Source organism: Mus musculus, chromosome 19, assembly GCF_000001635.26.
Source record: "Mus musculus strain C57BL/6J chromosome 19, GRCm38.p6 C57BL/6J".
Lineage (NCBI taxonomy): Eukaryota > Metazoa > Chordata > Mammalia > Rodentia > Muridae > Mus > Mus musculus.
In genome coordinates this window covers 8,369,108-8,386,575 of record NC_000085.6, presented here as the reverse complement: position 1 = coordinate 8,386,575, position 17,468 = coordinate 8,369,108, and the positions used below count along the sequence as shown (strand labels likewise).

Genomic DNA, 17,468 nt, shown 5'->3' with positions numbered 1-17,468 from the left:
ATCTTTTTCTTTCAGTGTTAGAATGGACAAGCCCTAAATTCCTAGGCATGGTGGCAGTGCTTACATCTTGTGCTGCTAGTATCGGATACATGATATTGGCAGGCCTGGCTTTTCTATTTAGAATCTGGCGTCACCTCCAGCTAGCAATGTCTGTGCCAATATTCTTCTTCCTTATACTCACAAGGTATGAGCTTCCTTTCCTATTCTGTGTTATGGAATTCTGTGACAATAATGAACAGGTATAAGGACAAAAGAAATGCATTTCTCTTTAGTCTACACCTAATAGTGTGTGCTTCTCTTTGTAATTATGGGACAGGAGGACAAGAACCACTGTCAGATAAGACTGAGGGAACTGAATTCTGCCTAAACTTGAGGTAAACATTAAATAATTTTATAAAATCATACACAAGTGTGACAAAAGTTACTGGTACATTGAAGGATTCGCTTCTTATACAAAAGTTGTGTTTAACTGCAAATTCTGTATTTCACTAATTAAGTAGATGAAATGTATGACATCTAAATAAGTTCATATTATGAATAAACATTTAATACTAAAGTAAGTATATTGAACATATTGAATATGTTATTCTAGTAGAAAAATATACACTGTTTATTAGTTAAGTTCTTTTATGCAGAGTTTAAGTTTCTTTGGTAGGAAAAACAAAACAAAACAAAACAAAACAAATCAAAACAAAATGAGAGTAGCAGTGAAGGCAGCCTGAATATCTTCCTATTTTTTTTTTCTTTCTGCCTTTATGTGGTAGCTATTCTTGGTTGTCTACTTGACTATATCTATAATAAATTAAAATTAATAAATGAAAAGCACACCTGTGAGAGGTAGTTTTTGCTAGGTTTTAAGTAGGTGAATCTACTTCTAGTCCAGACCTTTGAAATAGGAAAACACATATTTTTTATTTGGATCTTGAGGCAAGAAGACACTTAATCTGGGCCATACTTTCTGCTATAAACCTACAAAAGGACATGGAAGAAGAAAGCTTTTGCTTTTTGTCTGCTTGTGCTCATATTGCTAGCATTCCTGGAAATGGGACCTATTTCTTTGGGATTTCAGAGTATACAGAAGACCAGCTTTGTGGAACTGACCAACTACTAGATTCTTGGACTTTCCATTCACAGCTAGTCATTGTTGGATTAGTTTGATTGCAGCCTGTAAACCATTCTAATAAATCTCATATATATGTATATATACATAGATATATATGTACACGTATATGTATAATATGCATATATTATGCTTATTTATTTGCAATGCTAGAGCAGCTATTCTTTAAAAACCTAATCCTCCACAGTGAGAAGGCCCAGAAGACATGTCCATCATTAATCCTTTTGCCCTTTCTATCTGAGTGAATAATTGAGTTGGAATTTCGATCGGGACTGCATTGAATCTGTAGATTGCTTTTGGCAGGATAGCCATTTTTACTATATTAATCCTGCCAATCCATGAGCATGGGAGATCTTTCCATCTTCTGAGATCTTCTTGAATTTCTTTCTTCAAAGACTTGAAGTTCTTATACAATCTTTTACTTCCTTAGAGTCACACCAAGGTATTTTATATTATTTGTGACTATCGTGAATGTTGTTGTTTCCCTAATTTCTTTCTCAGCCCATTTATCATTTGTGTAGATAAAGGCCATTGATTTATTTGAGTTAATTTTATATCTAGCTACTGCACTGAAGCTGTTTATCAGGTTTAGGAGTTCTCTGGTGGAATTTTTGGGGTTACTTATATATACTATTATATCATCTGCAAATAGTGATATTTTGACTTCTTCCTTTCCAATATGTATCCCCTTGTCTCATTTTTGTGGTTGAATTGCTCTGGCTAGAACTTCAAGTACTATATTGAATAGGTAGAGAGAAAGAGAGACCCTTGTCTAGTCCCTGATTTTAGTGGGATTTCTTTGAGTTTCTCTCCATGTAGTTTGATGTTGCCTACTGGTTTGCTATAGATTGCTTTTATTATGTTTAGGTATGGGCCTTGAATTCCTGATCTTTTCAAACTTTTATCATGAATGGGTGTTGGATTTTGTCAAATGCTTTCTCAGCATCTCACAAGATGATCATGTGGTTTTTGTCTTTGAGTTTGTTTATATAGTGGATTATGCTGATGGATTTCTGTATGTGAAATTATCCCTGCATCCCTGGAATGAAGCCTACTTTGTCATGATGGATGATCGTTTTGATGTGTTCTTGGATTCCGTTTGTGAGGATTTTATTGAGTATTTTTGCATCGATATTCATAAGGGAAATTGGTCTGAAGTTCTCTTCCTTTGTTGGATCTTTGTGTGGTTTAGGTATCAGAGTAATTGTGGCTTCATAGAATGAATTGAGTAGAGTGCCTTCTCTTTATATTTTGTGGAAATGTTTTAGGAGAGTTGGAATTAGGTCTTGAAGGTCTGATAGAACTCCCCACTAAACCCATCTGGTCCCGGGTCTTTTTTGAGAGACTATTGATGACCGCTTCTATTTCTGTAGGAGAAATGGGACTGTTTAGATGGTTAATCTGATCCTGATTTGACTTTGGTACGTGGTATCTGTCTAGGAAGTTGTCCATTTCATCCAGGGTTTCTAGTTTTGTTGAATATAGCCTTTTGTAGTAGGATCTGATGATGTTTTGGATTTCCTCAGGTTCTGTTGTTATGTCTCCTTTTTCATTTTTGATTTTGTTAATTAGGATACTGCCCCTGTGCCCTCTAGTTAATCTGGCTTGTTATCTATCTTGTTGATTTTTCTCAAAGAACAGCTCCTGTTTTGGTTGATTCTTTGAGTAGTTCTTTTTTCCCACTTGGTTGATTTCAGCCCAGAGTTTGATTATTTTCTGCCATCTACTATTCTTGGGTGAATTTGATTCCTTTAGTTCTAGAGCTTCTAGGTGTGCTGTTAGGCGGCTAGTGTGTGCTTTTTCTAGTTTGTTTTTGGAGGTACTCAGGGCTATGAATTTTCCTCTTAGGACTGCCTTCATTGTGTCCCTCAAATTTGGGTATGTTGTGGCTTCATTTTCATTAAACTCTAAAAAGTCTTTAATTTCTTTCTTTATTTCATCCTTGACCAAGGAATCATTGAGTAGAGTGTTGTTCAGTTTCCGTGTGAATGTTGACTTTCTATTATTTATGTTGTTATTGAAGATCAGCCTTAGTCTGTGGTGATCAGATAGGGTTTGTGGGATAATTTCAATATTTTTGTATCTGTTGAGGCCTGTTTTTGTGACCAATCATATGGTCAGTTTTGGAGGAGGTACCATGTGGCACTGAGAAGAAGGAAAATCATTTTGTTTTAGGATAAAAGTTCTGTAGATATCAATTAAATCCCTTTGTTCCATAACTTCTGTTAGTGTCCATGTGTCTCAGTTTAGTTTCTGTTTCCAGGATCTGTCCATTGGTGAGAGTGTGTTGTTGAAGTCTCCCACTATTATTGTGTGAGGTGCAATGTGTGCTTTGAGCTTTACTAAAGTTTCTTTAATGAATGTGGCTGCCCTTGTATTTGGAGCATAGATATTCAGAATTGAGAGTTCATCTTGGTAGATTTTACCTTTTTTTTTTCTCTGTATAGCCATGGCTGTCCTGGAGCTCACTTTGTAGACCAGACTGGCCTCAAACTCAGAAATCCGCCTGCCTCTGGCTCCCGAGTGCTGGGATTATAGATTTTACCTTTGATGAGTATGAAGTGCCCCTCCTTGTCTTTTTTGATAACTTTGGGTTGGAAGTCAATTTTATTCGATATAAGAATTTCTACTCCAGCTTGTTTCTTTGGACCATTTGCTTGGAAAATTGTTTTCCAGCCTTTTACTCTTATGTAGTGTCTGCCCTTTTCCCTGAGGTAGTTTTCCTGTAAGCAACAAAATGTTGGGTCCTTTTTATGTAGCCAGTCTGTCAGTCATTGTCTTTTTATTGGGGAATTGAGTCCATTGATGTTAAGAGTATTTAAAGAAAAGTAATTGTTGTTAAAATTGGAATTCTGTTCTTGCAGCTGTCTTCTTTTAAGTTTGTTGAAGGATTACTTTCTTGCTTTTTCTAGTTTCTAGTTTCTGTCCTTGTGTTTGTGTTTTCCCTTTACTATCCTTTGAAGGTCTGGATTCATGGAAAGATATTGTGTGAATTTGGTTTTATCATGGAATACTTTGGTTTCTCCATATATGGTAATTGAGAGTTTTGCTGGGTATAGTAGCCTGGGCTGGCATTTGTTTTTTCTTAGGGTCTGCATAACTTCTGTCCAGCATCTTCTGGCTTTCATAGTCTCTGGTGAGAAGTCTGGTGTAATTCTAATAGCCATGTCTTTATATGTTACTTGACCTTTTCCCCTTACTGCTTTTTAATATTCCATCTTTATTTAGTGCATTTGTTGTTCTGTTTCTTATGTGTCAGGAGGAATTTCTTTTCTGGTCCAGTCAATTTGGAGTTCTGTAGACTTTTTGTATGTTCATGGGCATCTCTTTCTTTAGGTTTGGGGAGTTTTCTTCTATAATTTTGTTGAAAATACTTGCTGGCCCTTTAAGTTGGAAATCTTCATTCTCATCTATACCTATTATCTGTAGGCTTGTTCTTCTCATTGTGTCTTGGATTTCCTGGATGTTTTGAGTTAGGATCTTTTTGCATTTTGTATTTTCTTTGATTGTTGTGTCCATGTACTCTATCGAATCTTCTGCATCTGACATTCTCTCTTTCATCTCTTGTATTCTGTTGCTGATGCTCACATCTATGGTTCCAGAATTCTTTCTTAGGTTTTCTATCTCCAGCGTTGTCTCACTTTGGGTTTTCTTTATTGTTTCTACTTCCCTTTTTAGGTCTTGTATGGTTTTGTTCAAATCCATCACCTGTTTGGTTGTGTTTTCCTGTATTTCTTTAAAGACTTTTACCTTTTTAGCAGTGTTCTCCTGTATTTCTTTAAGTGAGTTATTAAAGTCTTTCTTGATGTCCTCAACCAGCATCATTAGATATGATTTTAAATCCGAGTCTTGGTTTTCGGGTGTGTTGGGGTATCCAGTACTGGCTGAGGAGGGAGTGCTGGATTCTGATGATGATGAGCGGTCTTGGTTTCTGGTAGTAAGATTCTTATGTTTGCCTTTCGACATCTGGTAATCTCTGGAGTTAGTTGTTATAGTTGTCTCTGGTTGATGCTTGTTCCTCCTGTGATTCTGTTAGCCTCTGTCAGCAGAACTGGAAGTCTAGTTCTCTCCTGAGTCTCAGTGGTCAGACTACTCTCTGCAGGTAAGCTCTCCTCTTGCAGGGAAGGTGCACAGATATCTGGCATTCAGACCTGCCTCCTGGCTGAAGATAAATGCCCCAAACCGGGCCTGTCCCAGAAGCTGTGTCACTTCTGTAGTCCACACTCTCACTTGAGCAAACTAGTCTCTGAGGGATCCGGGACCCAAGATGACTTCCCCACCTGCTCTGACAGAGTCCTCCTGGGCAGACACCTTTCCTCTGGTGGGGAAGGTGCCTGGATATCTGGAACCTGAAAAGGGGTCTGTCCCAGAAGCTGTGTAGCTTCTGCCTGTCCCAGAAACTGTGTCGCTTCTGTAGTCCGCACTCATGTGAGTCTTTTATTTGGGAACACAGACCATTTAGGCAGGCAGTGAACCACCACCCAGATTCATTATTTTATTTCATTTTTGTCTTTTTATTATTATTATTAATCATTCCATTAGTTTACATATCAAATGATATCCCACTACCTAGTTACCCATCCACAACTCCCCCCCCCCATCATCCCACATCCACTCCCTTCCCCTACCCTTTCCTTTATGAGGGTGCTCCCTCACCCACCTACCCTCTCCCACCCTACTACTATAGCATTCCCCTATGCTGGGGCATCAAACCTCCACAGGACCAAGGCCCTCCCCTCCCATTGCTGTCAGACAAGGCTATCCTCTGCTACATATGTGTCTGGAGTCATGAATCCCTCCCTGTACACTTCTTGGTTAGTGGTCTAGTCTCTGGGAGCACTGGTCTGGCTAGCCAATGTTCTTCCTATGGGATTGCAATCCCCCTCCACTCTTTTGGTCCTACTGCCAGCTTCCCCATGGGATTCCTGAGCTCAGTAGATGGGTGGCTCTAAGCATCCACATCTGCATTTGTCAATTGCTGGCCAGACCTCCTGAGGAACACCCACACCAGGTTCCTGTCAGAAAGTGCCTCTTGACCATAACAACACTCTATGGTCTGGTGTCTGCAGACAGGATGGATTCCCAGGTTGGGCAGTCCCTGGATGGCCCTTCCTTCAATCTCTGCTCCATTTTTTGTTCCCTTTCTTCCTTTGGACTGGCTTCACAAGCAACCAGATTCTTGGAACAGGGGAATTCTGGGATAGCCTAGCTTGGCATTCATTCATAAATTAGCCTGAGATTAGGTTCATAGGGAAAATAGAAGGGGATTTAATTGAATTTAAATACAAAGGAAAGGATGCTAATCCAAGACATATAAAGACAAAGGGGATACAGTTATATATCCACAGATACCAATCTCCTTAGAAGGGAAGAACAAAGGAAAATGGCACTGTTTTAAAGATAGAAGGGAGAAATAGTGGTAACTGCTTCAAGTGCTCTTAAGTATACATGGAAAAATAAAGAAATTCAGGCCTTGATCTCAAATGTAGGAAACAAATACATGGAGATAAAGAGAAAACCTATATCAACAGATAATAACAATTATTTAAAATTGTTTTAATTGCATTGAGTTGTTTTAATTATCAAAATGAATGTTGTTATAAGTCTGGTGGTATTACTGCTATTACTAATCCTCAGTGAAAGAGGTCAGGTCCTACAAAAAAGGAGGTGGCTAAATTGAACCAATTGATTTTGGGTTTCTGAACCAAAGACATGCTCTTTTGGGAGAGAAGCTCTGTATTTGTATTGACAGGAAAGGAGATAAGGCTTTGGATGCCTTCTTGAGTAATATGGATCAGATATGATTGGCAAATGTCACCTAAAGATCTTTGCTACAGACAGGAAAGAGAAATTCTAGAAGACCAAACAGGAGAGGTAACATGAATTGCTGATCTCTCCACGTGGGAACAGCCCTAAAACTGGCTTAGACATTAACAAAAAGTCTCTAACCAAAATCTCAGCTAAATCTTTCTTAAACTTAACACACAAATCATTGCCTGCCCCCAAGTCCTCCATCCCGCATTGCTCATCCCATCCCTTCTCCCACTTGCCTCCTAGAGGGTGCTCCCCCACTACCCAAGTTCCCCCTTCCCTGGGGCCTAAAGTTTTCTCAAGGATTCATCATATCTTCTATCACTAACGACCGACCAGGCAGATCTCTGCTATATTTGTGCCAGGGTTCTCAGAGCAGCCCATGTATCCTCCTGGTTGGTGGGCCAGTATTCTGGGAGTTCCCAGGGATCTGAGTCAGTAGAGACTACTGGCTTTCAGATGGGGTCACTCTCCCCTTCAGCCATACCAGGCTCCCTTCTGTAAGTATATCGTAACTTCAGTAATAGTGTCAGGCCTTGGTGCCCTCCCATAAGATAGATCCCAAGTTGGGCCAGTCATTGTACTACCTTTCCTTCAGTCTCTTCTCCATTTTTGTCCCTGCAGTTCTTTTAGACAGAAACAATTCAGGGTCAGGTATTTTGACTGTGGGTTGGTAACACTGTCCCTCTTCTTGAGGCCCTGTCTGTCTACTGGAGGTGGACTCTTGAGTTATCTCTCCCCATTGTTGGGAATTTTTACTAAGGTCATGCCCATTGATTCCTTAGAGTCTCTCTCCACCTGGGTCTCTGTTACTTCTAGAGGATCCCCACACATCCCACTCTTAGGGCTACTTATTTCAATTCATTCTCTCGGCCCTCTGAGCTCCTCCCCACCAAACCTGGTGCTGTTTCCCTTTCCTCCTTCCCTTTTCCCACCAAGGTCCCTGCCTACCTCTGTCTCCCTTGGTTATTTTCTTCCCCCTTCTCAGTGGAATTGAAACATCCCCACTTGGGCCTTTCAAGTTGTTACACTTCTGTCTGTGGATTTTATCCTCAGTACCCTGCACTTTTAGCTAATATCCACCAATCACTGAATTCATACCAAGTATGTCTTTTTGGGTCTGAGTTACCTTACTCAGGATGATATTTTCTAGTTCCATCCACTTGCCTGCAGTATTCATAATGTCCTCATTTTAAATAGCTGAATAGTATCCCATTGCATGAATGAACCAAATTTTCTGTATCCATTCTTCCATTGAGGGACATCTGGGTTGTTTCCAACTTCTGGCTATTGAAAATAAGGCTGCTATAAACATAGAGGAGCAGGTGTCCTTGGGGTATGGTGGGGCATCTTTTGGGTGTATGCCCAAGAGTGGTATAGCTGTATCTTCAAGTAGAACTATTTCCAATTTTCTGAGGAAACTCCAGATTGATTTCCAGAGTGGTTTACCAGCCTTCGATTCCACCAGCAATGCAGGAGTTTTCTTCTTTCTCCACATCCTCGCCAGCATGTGCTGTCACTTGAGTTTTTGATCTTAGTTATTCTGTTTTGTATGAGGTGAAATCTCAGGGTTATTTTGATTTGCATTTCTCTGATGACTAAGGACATTGAACATTTCTTTAATCTTGCACGTGCTCGACTGGCCAGGAAGAACGACACTGCAACAGAATCCTTCCACACACCTTTATTGAGAGAGCTTGATTGTAGAGGCGAAGTGACTCCAAGCCCAGGACTGGTGCTGCTTATATAGGCCTAGGAGAGGTGTTCTCTCTCATCTGATTGGTTAACTTTGGTCAATTCTCAAAACCTCATCTTGGCAAAAGAACCTTTACTGCCTATGTATGTGTGGTGGCCAGCAGTCACTGCCACTCTGCAACTGCCATTCTGTAACTGCCACGCTGCAACGGCTTCCCACACTTTAAGTGCTTCCCAACCATTTATAGAATCTTTTGTTGTGAATTTTCTTGTTTAGCTCTGTATCCCAGTTTTTATTCAGGTTGTTTGATTTTTTGGAGGTTACCTTCCTGCATTCTTTACATACCTTGGATATTAGCACTCTATCAGATGTACGGTTAGTGAATTTTTTTCCCAACATTTTCTAGTTCCATCTAGTTGCTGATTTATCCTATTGATGGTGTCTTTTGCCTTACAGAAGCTTTTCAGTATGTTTATTAGATATTTTCTTTATATACATTTCAAATGCTATCCTGAATATTCCCTATACCCTCCCTCCTCCCTGCTTCCCTTCCCACCCTCTCCCACTTCTTGGCCCTGGCACTCCCTTGTACTGGATCATGTCTCATTTATCAACTGTTGATCTTAGAGCCTGAGCCATTGGTGTTCTGTTCAGGAAACTTTCCCATGTGTCAATGAGTTTGAGGCTCTTTCCCACTTACTCTTCTATTAGATCCAGTGTATCTAGTTTTATGTTGAGGTCCTTGATCCACTTGGACTTGATTTTTGTGCAGAGTGGTAAATATGGATCCATTTTTATTCTCCTACATGCAAACTGCCAATTAGACCAGCACCAGTTATTGAAGACATTTTCTTTTTTTCCACTGTATGTTTTTGTCTCCTTTGTCAATGATCAAGTGTCCATAGGTATGTGGGTTTACTTTTGGGTCTTCAATTCTATTCCATTGATCAACCTGTCTGTTTTTGTACCAATACTGTGCGTTTTAAAATCACTACTGTTTTGTAGTACAGCTTGAGGTTAGGGATGGTGATTCCCCAGAAGTTCTTTTATTGCTGAGAATTGTTTTGGTTATCCTGTTTTGTTTGTTTGCTTGTTTGTTTTTTGATATGAAGTCAAGAATTGCTCTTTTCATGTCTGTGAAGAATTGTGTTGGAATTTTGATGGGGATTGCATTGAATCTGCAGATTGCTTTTGGTAAGATGGCTGCTTTCACTTTGTTAACCCTACCATTCCATGAGTATGGGAGACCTTTCCATCTTCTGAGGTCTTCTTTGATTTCTTTTCCTAAAGATTAGAAATTCTTGTCATGCAGATATTTCCCTTTCTTGGTCAGGGTTCCTCCAAGATATTTGAGAGTATCTGTGGCTGTTGTGAATGGTGTTGTTTCCCTGATTTCTTTCTCAGCCTGTTTATCATTTGTGTAAAGGAAGGTGACAGATTTGTTTGAGTTAATTTTATATCCTGCCATTGTGCTGAAGTTGTTTATCAGCTGTAGGGATTCTCTGTTGGAATTTTGGGGGTGGATTATGTATACTGTCATATAATCTGCAAATAGTGATACTTTGACTTCTTCCTTTCTAATTTGTTTCCCCTTGTTCTCCTTTGTCTAATTGCTCTGGCTAGGATTTTGAGTACTATATTCAAAAGATAGGGAGATAATGGGGAACCTTGTCTTTTCCTGGATTTTAGTGGGATTGCTTCTAGTTCCTCTCCTCTTAATTTGACGTTGGCTGTCAATAGTGCTATATATTTCTTTTATTATATTTAGTTGTATGCCAGGAATTCTTGTCCTCTCCAAGGCTTTTAATATGAGGGGTTTTGTATTTTTTCAAAGGCCTTTTCAACATCTGATGAGAGGATCATGTGCCTTTTTTCATTGAGTTTGTTTATATAGTGTATTATGTTGACAGATTTTCATATATTAAACCATTCCTGCATCCCTGGGATGAAACCTACTTGATTGTCGTCAATGATGGCTTTGATGTGTGTCTGGATTCAGTTTGTGAGATATTTATAGACTATTTTTGCATCAATATTCAAAATTAAGGTTGGTGAAGTTTTCTTTCTTTGCTGAGTCTTTTTGTGGTTTAGGTATCAGAGTATCTTTTCACTTTATAGAATGAATTAGGTAGTTTTCATTCTGTTTCTATTTTTGTGATATAGTTTGAGGAGTATTTGTATTATCTCTTCTTTGAAAGTCTGGTAGAATTCTGTACTAAAACCATCTCTCCCTGGGCTTTTTTTGGTTGAGAGATTTTTGATGACTGCTCTGTTTCCTTAGTGGTCATGGGACTGTTTAGATTGGTTACTTCATTGTGATTTAACTTTGCTTCGTAGTATCTGTGCAGGAAATTATCTATTTAATCTAGATATCCTAGTTTTATAGAGTATATGCTTTTTTAGTATGTTCTAATGGTTTTTTGAATTTTCTCAGTTTCTGTTGTTATGGCTTCTTTTTCATTTTTGAGTCTGATGACATGTAATCTATCCAGATAAGCTACTCGCTTTTTCCCAACACCCTTTAGCTGAGTCTTTTGAGTTTTATAATAGGTGGTGCATTAGATTCTGGCCTCATTTCTTCTCTCTCTATCTTAGAGTCACTTTCAACTTTATTTGTTAATTTTTCAAAATTTCCATCTAGGGTTTGTGTCCATTTTCATACCCCCTCTGTCTTGTATCTCTAATATTTTAGCATTTTCTCTTTCTAATTATAAATTTCTTTAATTCCCTCCTCTAATGTTTGTTTTCATATATTATCTCTTTCCATTTGTTTTATGTTTGATGTCTTAGCATTTTCCTTGGTCTGATTTATAAATTTCCTTAATTTATTCTCTAATGCTTGCCTCTATATTTCATTTTTCTTCTTCTATTGTTGTCTTACTTAGGGTTTCTATTCCTGTACAAACATCATGACTAAGAAGCAAGTTGGGGAGGAAAAGGTTTATTCAGCTTACACTTCCACATTGCTGTTTACCACCAAAGGAAGTCACAACTGGAACTCAAGCAGGTCAGGAAGCAGGAGCTGATGCAGAGGCTATGAAGGGATGTTCTTTACTGGCTTGCTTCCCCATGGCTTGCTTAGCTTGCTTTCTTATAGAACCATCCCAGAGATGGTACCACCCACAAGGGGCCTTCCCTGCTTGATCACTAATTGAGAAAATGCCCCCAGCTGGATCTCATGGAGGCACTTCCCGAACCAAAGCTCCTTTCTCTGTGATAACTCCAGCCTGTGTCAAGTTGACACATAAAACCAGCCAGTACACTTGTCTTTCATATATCTTAGTATATTCCTTCTTTTGATTTACAAATTTATGAAACATCTCTTCTAATGCTTGTCTCCATATTTCACCTTTTTCTTTTTCTTATCTTTTAGTTATCTTAGCATTTTTTATCATTCCCATTTGTAAATTTATGAAGATTTTCCATGAAGGCTTGTGTCCATCCTTCATACTTTTCCTGTTTCTTTAGCCCTCTTCTTCGAGATGACACAGGAAGGTAGCATGATTATGAGGATAAGAATGAGGATATATATATATATATATATATATATATATATATATATATATATATGAATGGAATTTTATATCCAATTCTTTCCCTTTAAACATAAAAACAGAATTTTTATCTTCTCTGAAGTTTTTTTGTATTTGGATTCCTTTTGTATGTACTCTGTCTCCTTCTGGTGTTCAGTTCAGGAAACTCCAGTGGAATGCCTTGTCCTAATCCTTTTGCACACATGGAGGGGTGGAAATTTCTTTCAACTCGAAAAACCAGCTTGAGGACATCTGAGTTCTGTGGTACTGTGTCATGTTGCTTTGTTGGGCTGAGTCAGCACTTGTGACCTCCCCCATCTCTGGGAAGTTGGTGACTATTTCAAATGGGCTGTGCTTTAAGCCTGCCACATGTATGACATGCTTTAAATCTTAGCACAGTTGTTTTGGAAGTGCAAGTTCTGAAATTGGTCAGCTGAGCCAGTCTATAGCCAGGTTGCATGCCAATCTTGGCTCTGTTGTATTTCACAGTCCCTGTAAGCTAGCTCTGCTGGCATGGCAGTACTATGCAACCACCCATGTGCTCTGAACATAATTAACTGTGAGCTGCATTTCATCTGTGTCTATCAGGAGTAGGGGAGTCCAGTGTCTATTTAGCCCTGGGTGCTAGTGTATTTTAGCAGCACTGGGATTGCTCTGCCAGCATGTGTGCACAGCAGGGGTCCTCCTCCTCCTGTAACTTTGGACAATTTATTAGTAAGGCACTATGCTGGGCAGGTTATGAGCTATTGTAATCCTTCCACATGTTAGAACTCACCCAAATGTCAATCACTTGCCAATCTAATGTCTCTCTGGCTTCTACTCTATCTGCCTGTCCTCTGGGTGAACTTCTCTTGGCCACATGCACTTGGTTCATTCTGTAAGATGGAAACTTTCTCCTCTTTCTGTTTTTCCTTTCCTCCCTTCTGGTCTCTCTTGAGACCACTCACTTGATTCTAAGCCCTTCCTTCCTATCCTTCTGCCCTGTCATAAGCCTCCACAATTTATGGATCAATCATACATTAATTGGGAGAATTCTTTACAGTTCTTTGGTTAATACAGTGCCATAATATTAGGTTACAGTCTGGTCTGGGGCATGGTACTCAGGTTGTAAATACACAACACAGAAGATGAACTCCAACATGATTTATTTCATTACCGCCTTTTAAAAAGACTTAACAATTACTACCACAGGGTCATTATAATAGGCATATTTGATCAGAAATGACTTTACAAAGTGACCACAGACTTAATACAGAGAGAAAAGTTGATACAAAGAAGCACAAAACACTCATCTGCCACACATTTTTTTTCATCCACACAGCCTATCAGTATTATTATGTGACAGGAGCCATCTAGGAAAAGCTAAGGCTAGCAGATGGCCTTACTGGGGGTGGCCCACTTTTTTTTTTCATGGAATAAGGTGGGTAATTTCTGACAGGCAAATCAAAGAGATTTTATTTCAGGATTGCTTCTTGCAGCTGATATGCCTTTCCTGTCATTATGAAATTAGTATAACAGTCCCTAGGCATTAACCAACTCTATTGAACTGATTTTTTGCAGATCAACATAAAGATTAACTTTCATGAATTAATGCTGTTTTGACAAATTAATGATTTTACATATTTCCTGCTTGATTCAAATAATCTTAGAGAGAAACTTTTAAGGGATGTTTTTAGTTGTTTTGTTAAAAAGATGTAATAAAATTAAAATCAAGAATATATTTTGTCCACTCCTCATAATAGTAAGTAAAGGCTGAATAATAAGAAATACAATCAGCTTTCATAATTACACTAAAATTGAGATAAACTAAGGACAAATATGTGTTCAAGGCAAAACATTCATTCTAGGTCAGATCCAAGGATGAAGCCACAGGTGTGCTCTATAAGACAAGGTCATATAAAACTGTTGCTTTGAACTTATAATGAGCTTATAGAATGAACCACAGCTTTGATCTTAATATCAGCATCCTCTTGTATCTCTCATTTTGTGTAAAATTTTATTTATGAGGTGATTTTCTAAAGAAACTTTGCCTAGAATGTATAAAAAGGCCAGAGAAAAGAAATAAATATGGTGGCTTGGGGGGGCTCTGCCCCATCAATCCATCCACTCACCCATCCATCTATATGTATATGTCTGTTTGTTTATATGTTTGTGTGTATGTATGTATATATGTATAGACACACACATATATACATATATATATGTATGAATGTAGGCATATGTGTATATATGTAAGCATGTACAAACACTTGTGGAGTTGACTGATGGTTGGGCCCGCTAGAAAATGTGTGTATGAATGTATGTGTATCTGTGCATACTTGTGTATGTAAAGGATTCTAATGCTTTTATTTTATTTGTAACATTTATATCTATGAGGTAATTATTTTATACAGAGAGAACTTTTGTCTATAAAAAGCTAAACGCCAGTAATAAAAGGTGATATAGCCGTTTTTAACTTCTGGTTTGTGTTTTCTCTGTGAGTGACTCTTTTTTTCCTCTCTGGTTCACTAAGAGTTAACAAGCTTGATCAGTGAGGGGCTCCTGGCTGCCTGGCCAGAGAAAGGGGCACTATCAATAAATCCTTTACTTAATCCCCTGCTGTTAAGCAACAGGTATTAATTTGTCTGAAGCCACTGGCTTCTGGCTCTAGAAAAATGAATCAAGGAGAGTAAATATTATTTATACTAAGCAACCTCCACTTTCACAAAACCAAGTTTGCTCCTCTGCCTTCACTCCCCCCCCAGTGGGCTGCCATCTAAAGAAAACCCCAGTGCTGGGACAAGTTCCCAGCCCTTATGCAGTTGCTTCCACCATGCAAATGAAAAGCAGGACCAGTTTTACTTTGCTTGCAAGGACATATGTCAACAGCTAATTAGAAGAAGTTACAAATGCAATTTGGATGATACAAAATTTATACAATGCTTTTCATTTAGAGAAAAGAACACATTATTAAATGATATTTCCTATACTATAACAAGGAAGTTGGTATATTATGGGGCAATGGGCTATGCACAAACAGCCTGGTTTCCAGTGGAGCTGAGGTCTTGAACTCCAGTGGTACCGGGTGGGTGGTAATTTCCACCTACATGGGATGGTAGGGTTCGACCATGTCTCCTGGAACCCTGGCTCTTGTCAAAGTTATCACCCCTACAGCCCCCACAAAAGAGGCATGTGGCTATCAGTCACGTAGACAATGTCCCAAGATTCTGGCCTTCTGGCTAGACTCCTCCCCACAGTTACCTAGCAACAGCAAGATAACAAGACCACTATAAGAGGGGCTGCCTGGCCCCTCCTCACTCTCTTTAAGCTTTCTTACTATCTAGCTCCCCTTCTCTTTTTTTTTTCTTTCCCACCTCTCACTCTCTAAGCTTTTACCTCTCTCTCTCTAAGCCTTCACCTTTCTTACTCTCTCTTTTTCTCTCTTTTCCTTCTCCCTTCTCTCCTCTTGGCCATGGCCAGTCTCTCTCTCTCTCTCTCTCTCTCTCTCTCTCTCTCTCCTCTCTTTCCCCATGCCTTTCTACAATAAAGCTCTAAAACCATAGATTGTCTCTGTTCATCAAGGCCTGGACTACAGACACTCACCTGTGTGGGAACCATCCAGTCCCCCTTTTCCCTCTGCCCTCTTCCCTTATCTCTGGGGCCTAGTGCTGCCCCAGGGCCCCTATTCTGTCCTCAGCTCCTCTGCCATATCCAGTGTGGGATGCTGGAGACTGAGAACCTGGAAACTGGAGCTTTCCCTTGTCAACCCCCACCATGTGGTGTCAGTGGCTTCACACAGCCAGATGCCCATCTGGGGCTGCATAGAAAGAGTCCAGCAGTCCTCCCGCATCCGCCTGCCCAGAGCACATGAACTCTGGCCAGACATGGGCTCTCTTCCTTCCACCTCTTCCCCTACACCCACGGCCCCAAAGTATATGTCCGTGGAATCATCCCTCATAGTCTAGTTCCATGCATCACACTACAAATGTATATCTAGGTAGAGGGAGACAGATCCCCACTAGGGATCTAGGTATGCATTTCAGAAGTGCAGTGCATTATGTGGCTGAATCATTCTTCACTTTTAATGAAGCTATTAGACGACAAAAGATTATAGAGATTGATATATTAGAATATTGTAGGTATTCAATTAAAAACAAATTTTTGAAGGTTAAATTTTGTATGGAAAATGACATTACAAGTATTGTTTCTCCCTCCAACATCTTCCTTGACAGGTGGATGTCAGAGTCGGCTCGGTGGCTGATTGTGACCAACAAACCCCAGAAGGGCTTAAAGGAACTTAGAAAAGTTGCACACATGAATGGAATGAAGAATTCTGGAAATACCCTAACCATGGAGGTAAGCATAATGGGTGATGGTTATGACATGAGGAAATACAAGCTTCACATGTGTATGAGTTAGTGCCCAAGATGCACTATGCTGTCATTAAGAACACTGCATGTGAGAGTTTCATTCTAATGAGACTGAAAGCACTGATGTTTTAGCTCCTTTGCTTCTTGAATTCAGTTTGCAAAATTCTTCTGCAGATGATTTCATTCACAAAGAACTGTTTTAGTGGAATGTTAGTGATATATGCTATTGTGCTACATTTAATACATTTAGATATATATTGTCATTTTATTCTTTCATTAATCCCACAGTACCCTACAGGGCGTAAGAGGAACATAGGATGATGGTGGGATTAAAGTGACTCTTCTTCTTCCCAACAAATACTCAACTACTTTTTCTCTCTCTGTGTCTTTTATTTTTTGGTGAACTAATATGATAGATTAAGATTTCTTAAAGGATCTATTTATAGGAGCATTGGACAATATACAAGAGGCTACATTATTTAAAAAAAAATCCCTCTCCCCCATCTAGAACAATCATTAATCATCCATCATATCTCAAGATGATGGAACTTTATTCACTGAATTTCAGGCATGTCTAGTGCAGATAACCACAGCTGTTGAGAGTGCAATGGTCATGTCATGCCTTGAATACAGCATTACATATCACACTGTACCTAACTTTAGACCTTATATTATGTTATAACTCTCTTTCTTTATGGTTCCTGATTTTTTGAAATCGTGTTGTAGACATCTAGTTTAGGACTTACTCATTTAATAATTATTTAATTTAATAATCACTTATCTTCTGAAGAAGAAGCTTTTAGTAACTTTCTTAAACTGTTGAAAGAAGCTTCTCTGATCAAAACTGAAAACAGCATTAATATATGATTAATATATGAACATGAACAAAATCATTAGGAGACACTTAAACTGGCACACAATACCGATATAGATAAAAAGTTGAATTAGCTCTACTGCTA

At 39.0% G+C, this 17,468-nt stretch overlaps 1 protein-coding gene across 7 annotated transcripts in view; it reads left to right on the top strand.

Moving 5' to 3' along the window:
- Window positions 1-17,468, top strand: part of Slc22a30 (solute carrier family 22, member 30) — a 69,741-nt gene that overhangs the window by 18,536 nt on the left and 33,737 nt on the right. For 6 of the 7 annotated variants that reach the window (XR_877676.1, XM_006527135.1, XM_006527137.2 and 3 more), the window contains 2 exons: window positions 16-184; window positions 16,372-16,495. Coding sequence is in view for 6 of the 7 variants with exons in the window: in XM_006527135.1 (XP_006527198.1) it covers window positions 16-184; window positions 16,372-16,495 (293 nt within the window). In the remaining variant the exon portion in view is untranslated. Of the gene's footprint in view, window positions 1-15; window positions 185-316; window positions 377-16,371; window positions 16,496-17,468 lie in introns of those variants that run through there. The other variant, XM_006527138.2, reaches the window with a different exon arrangement.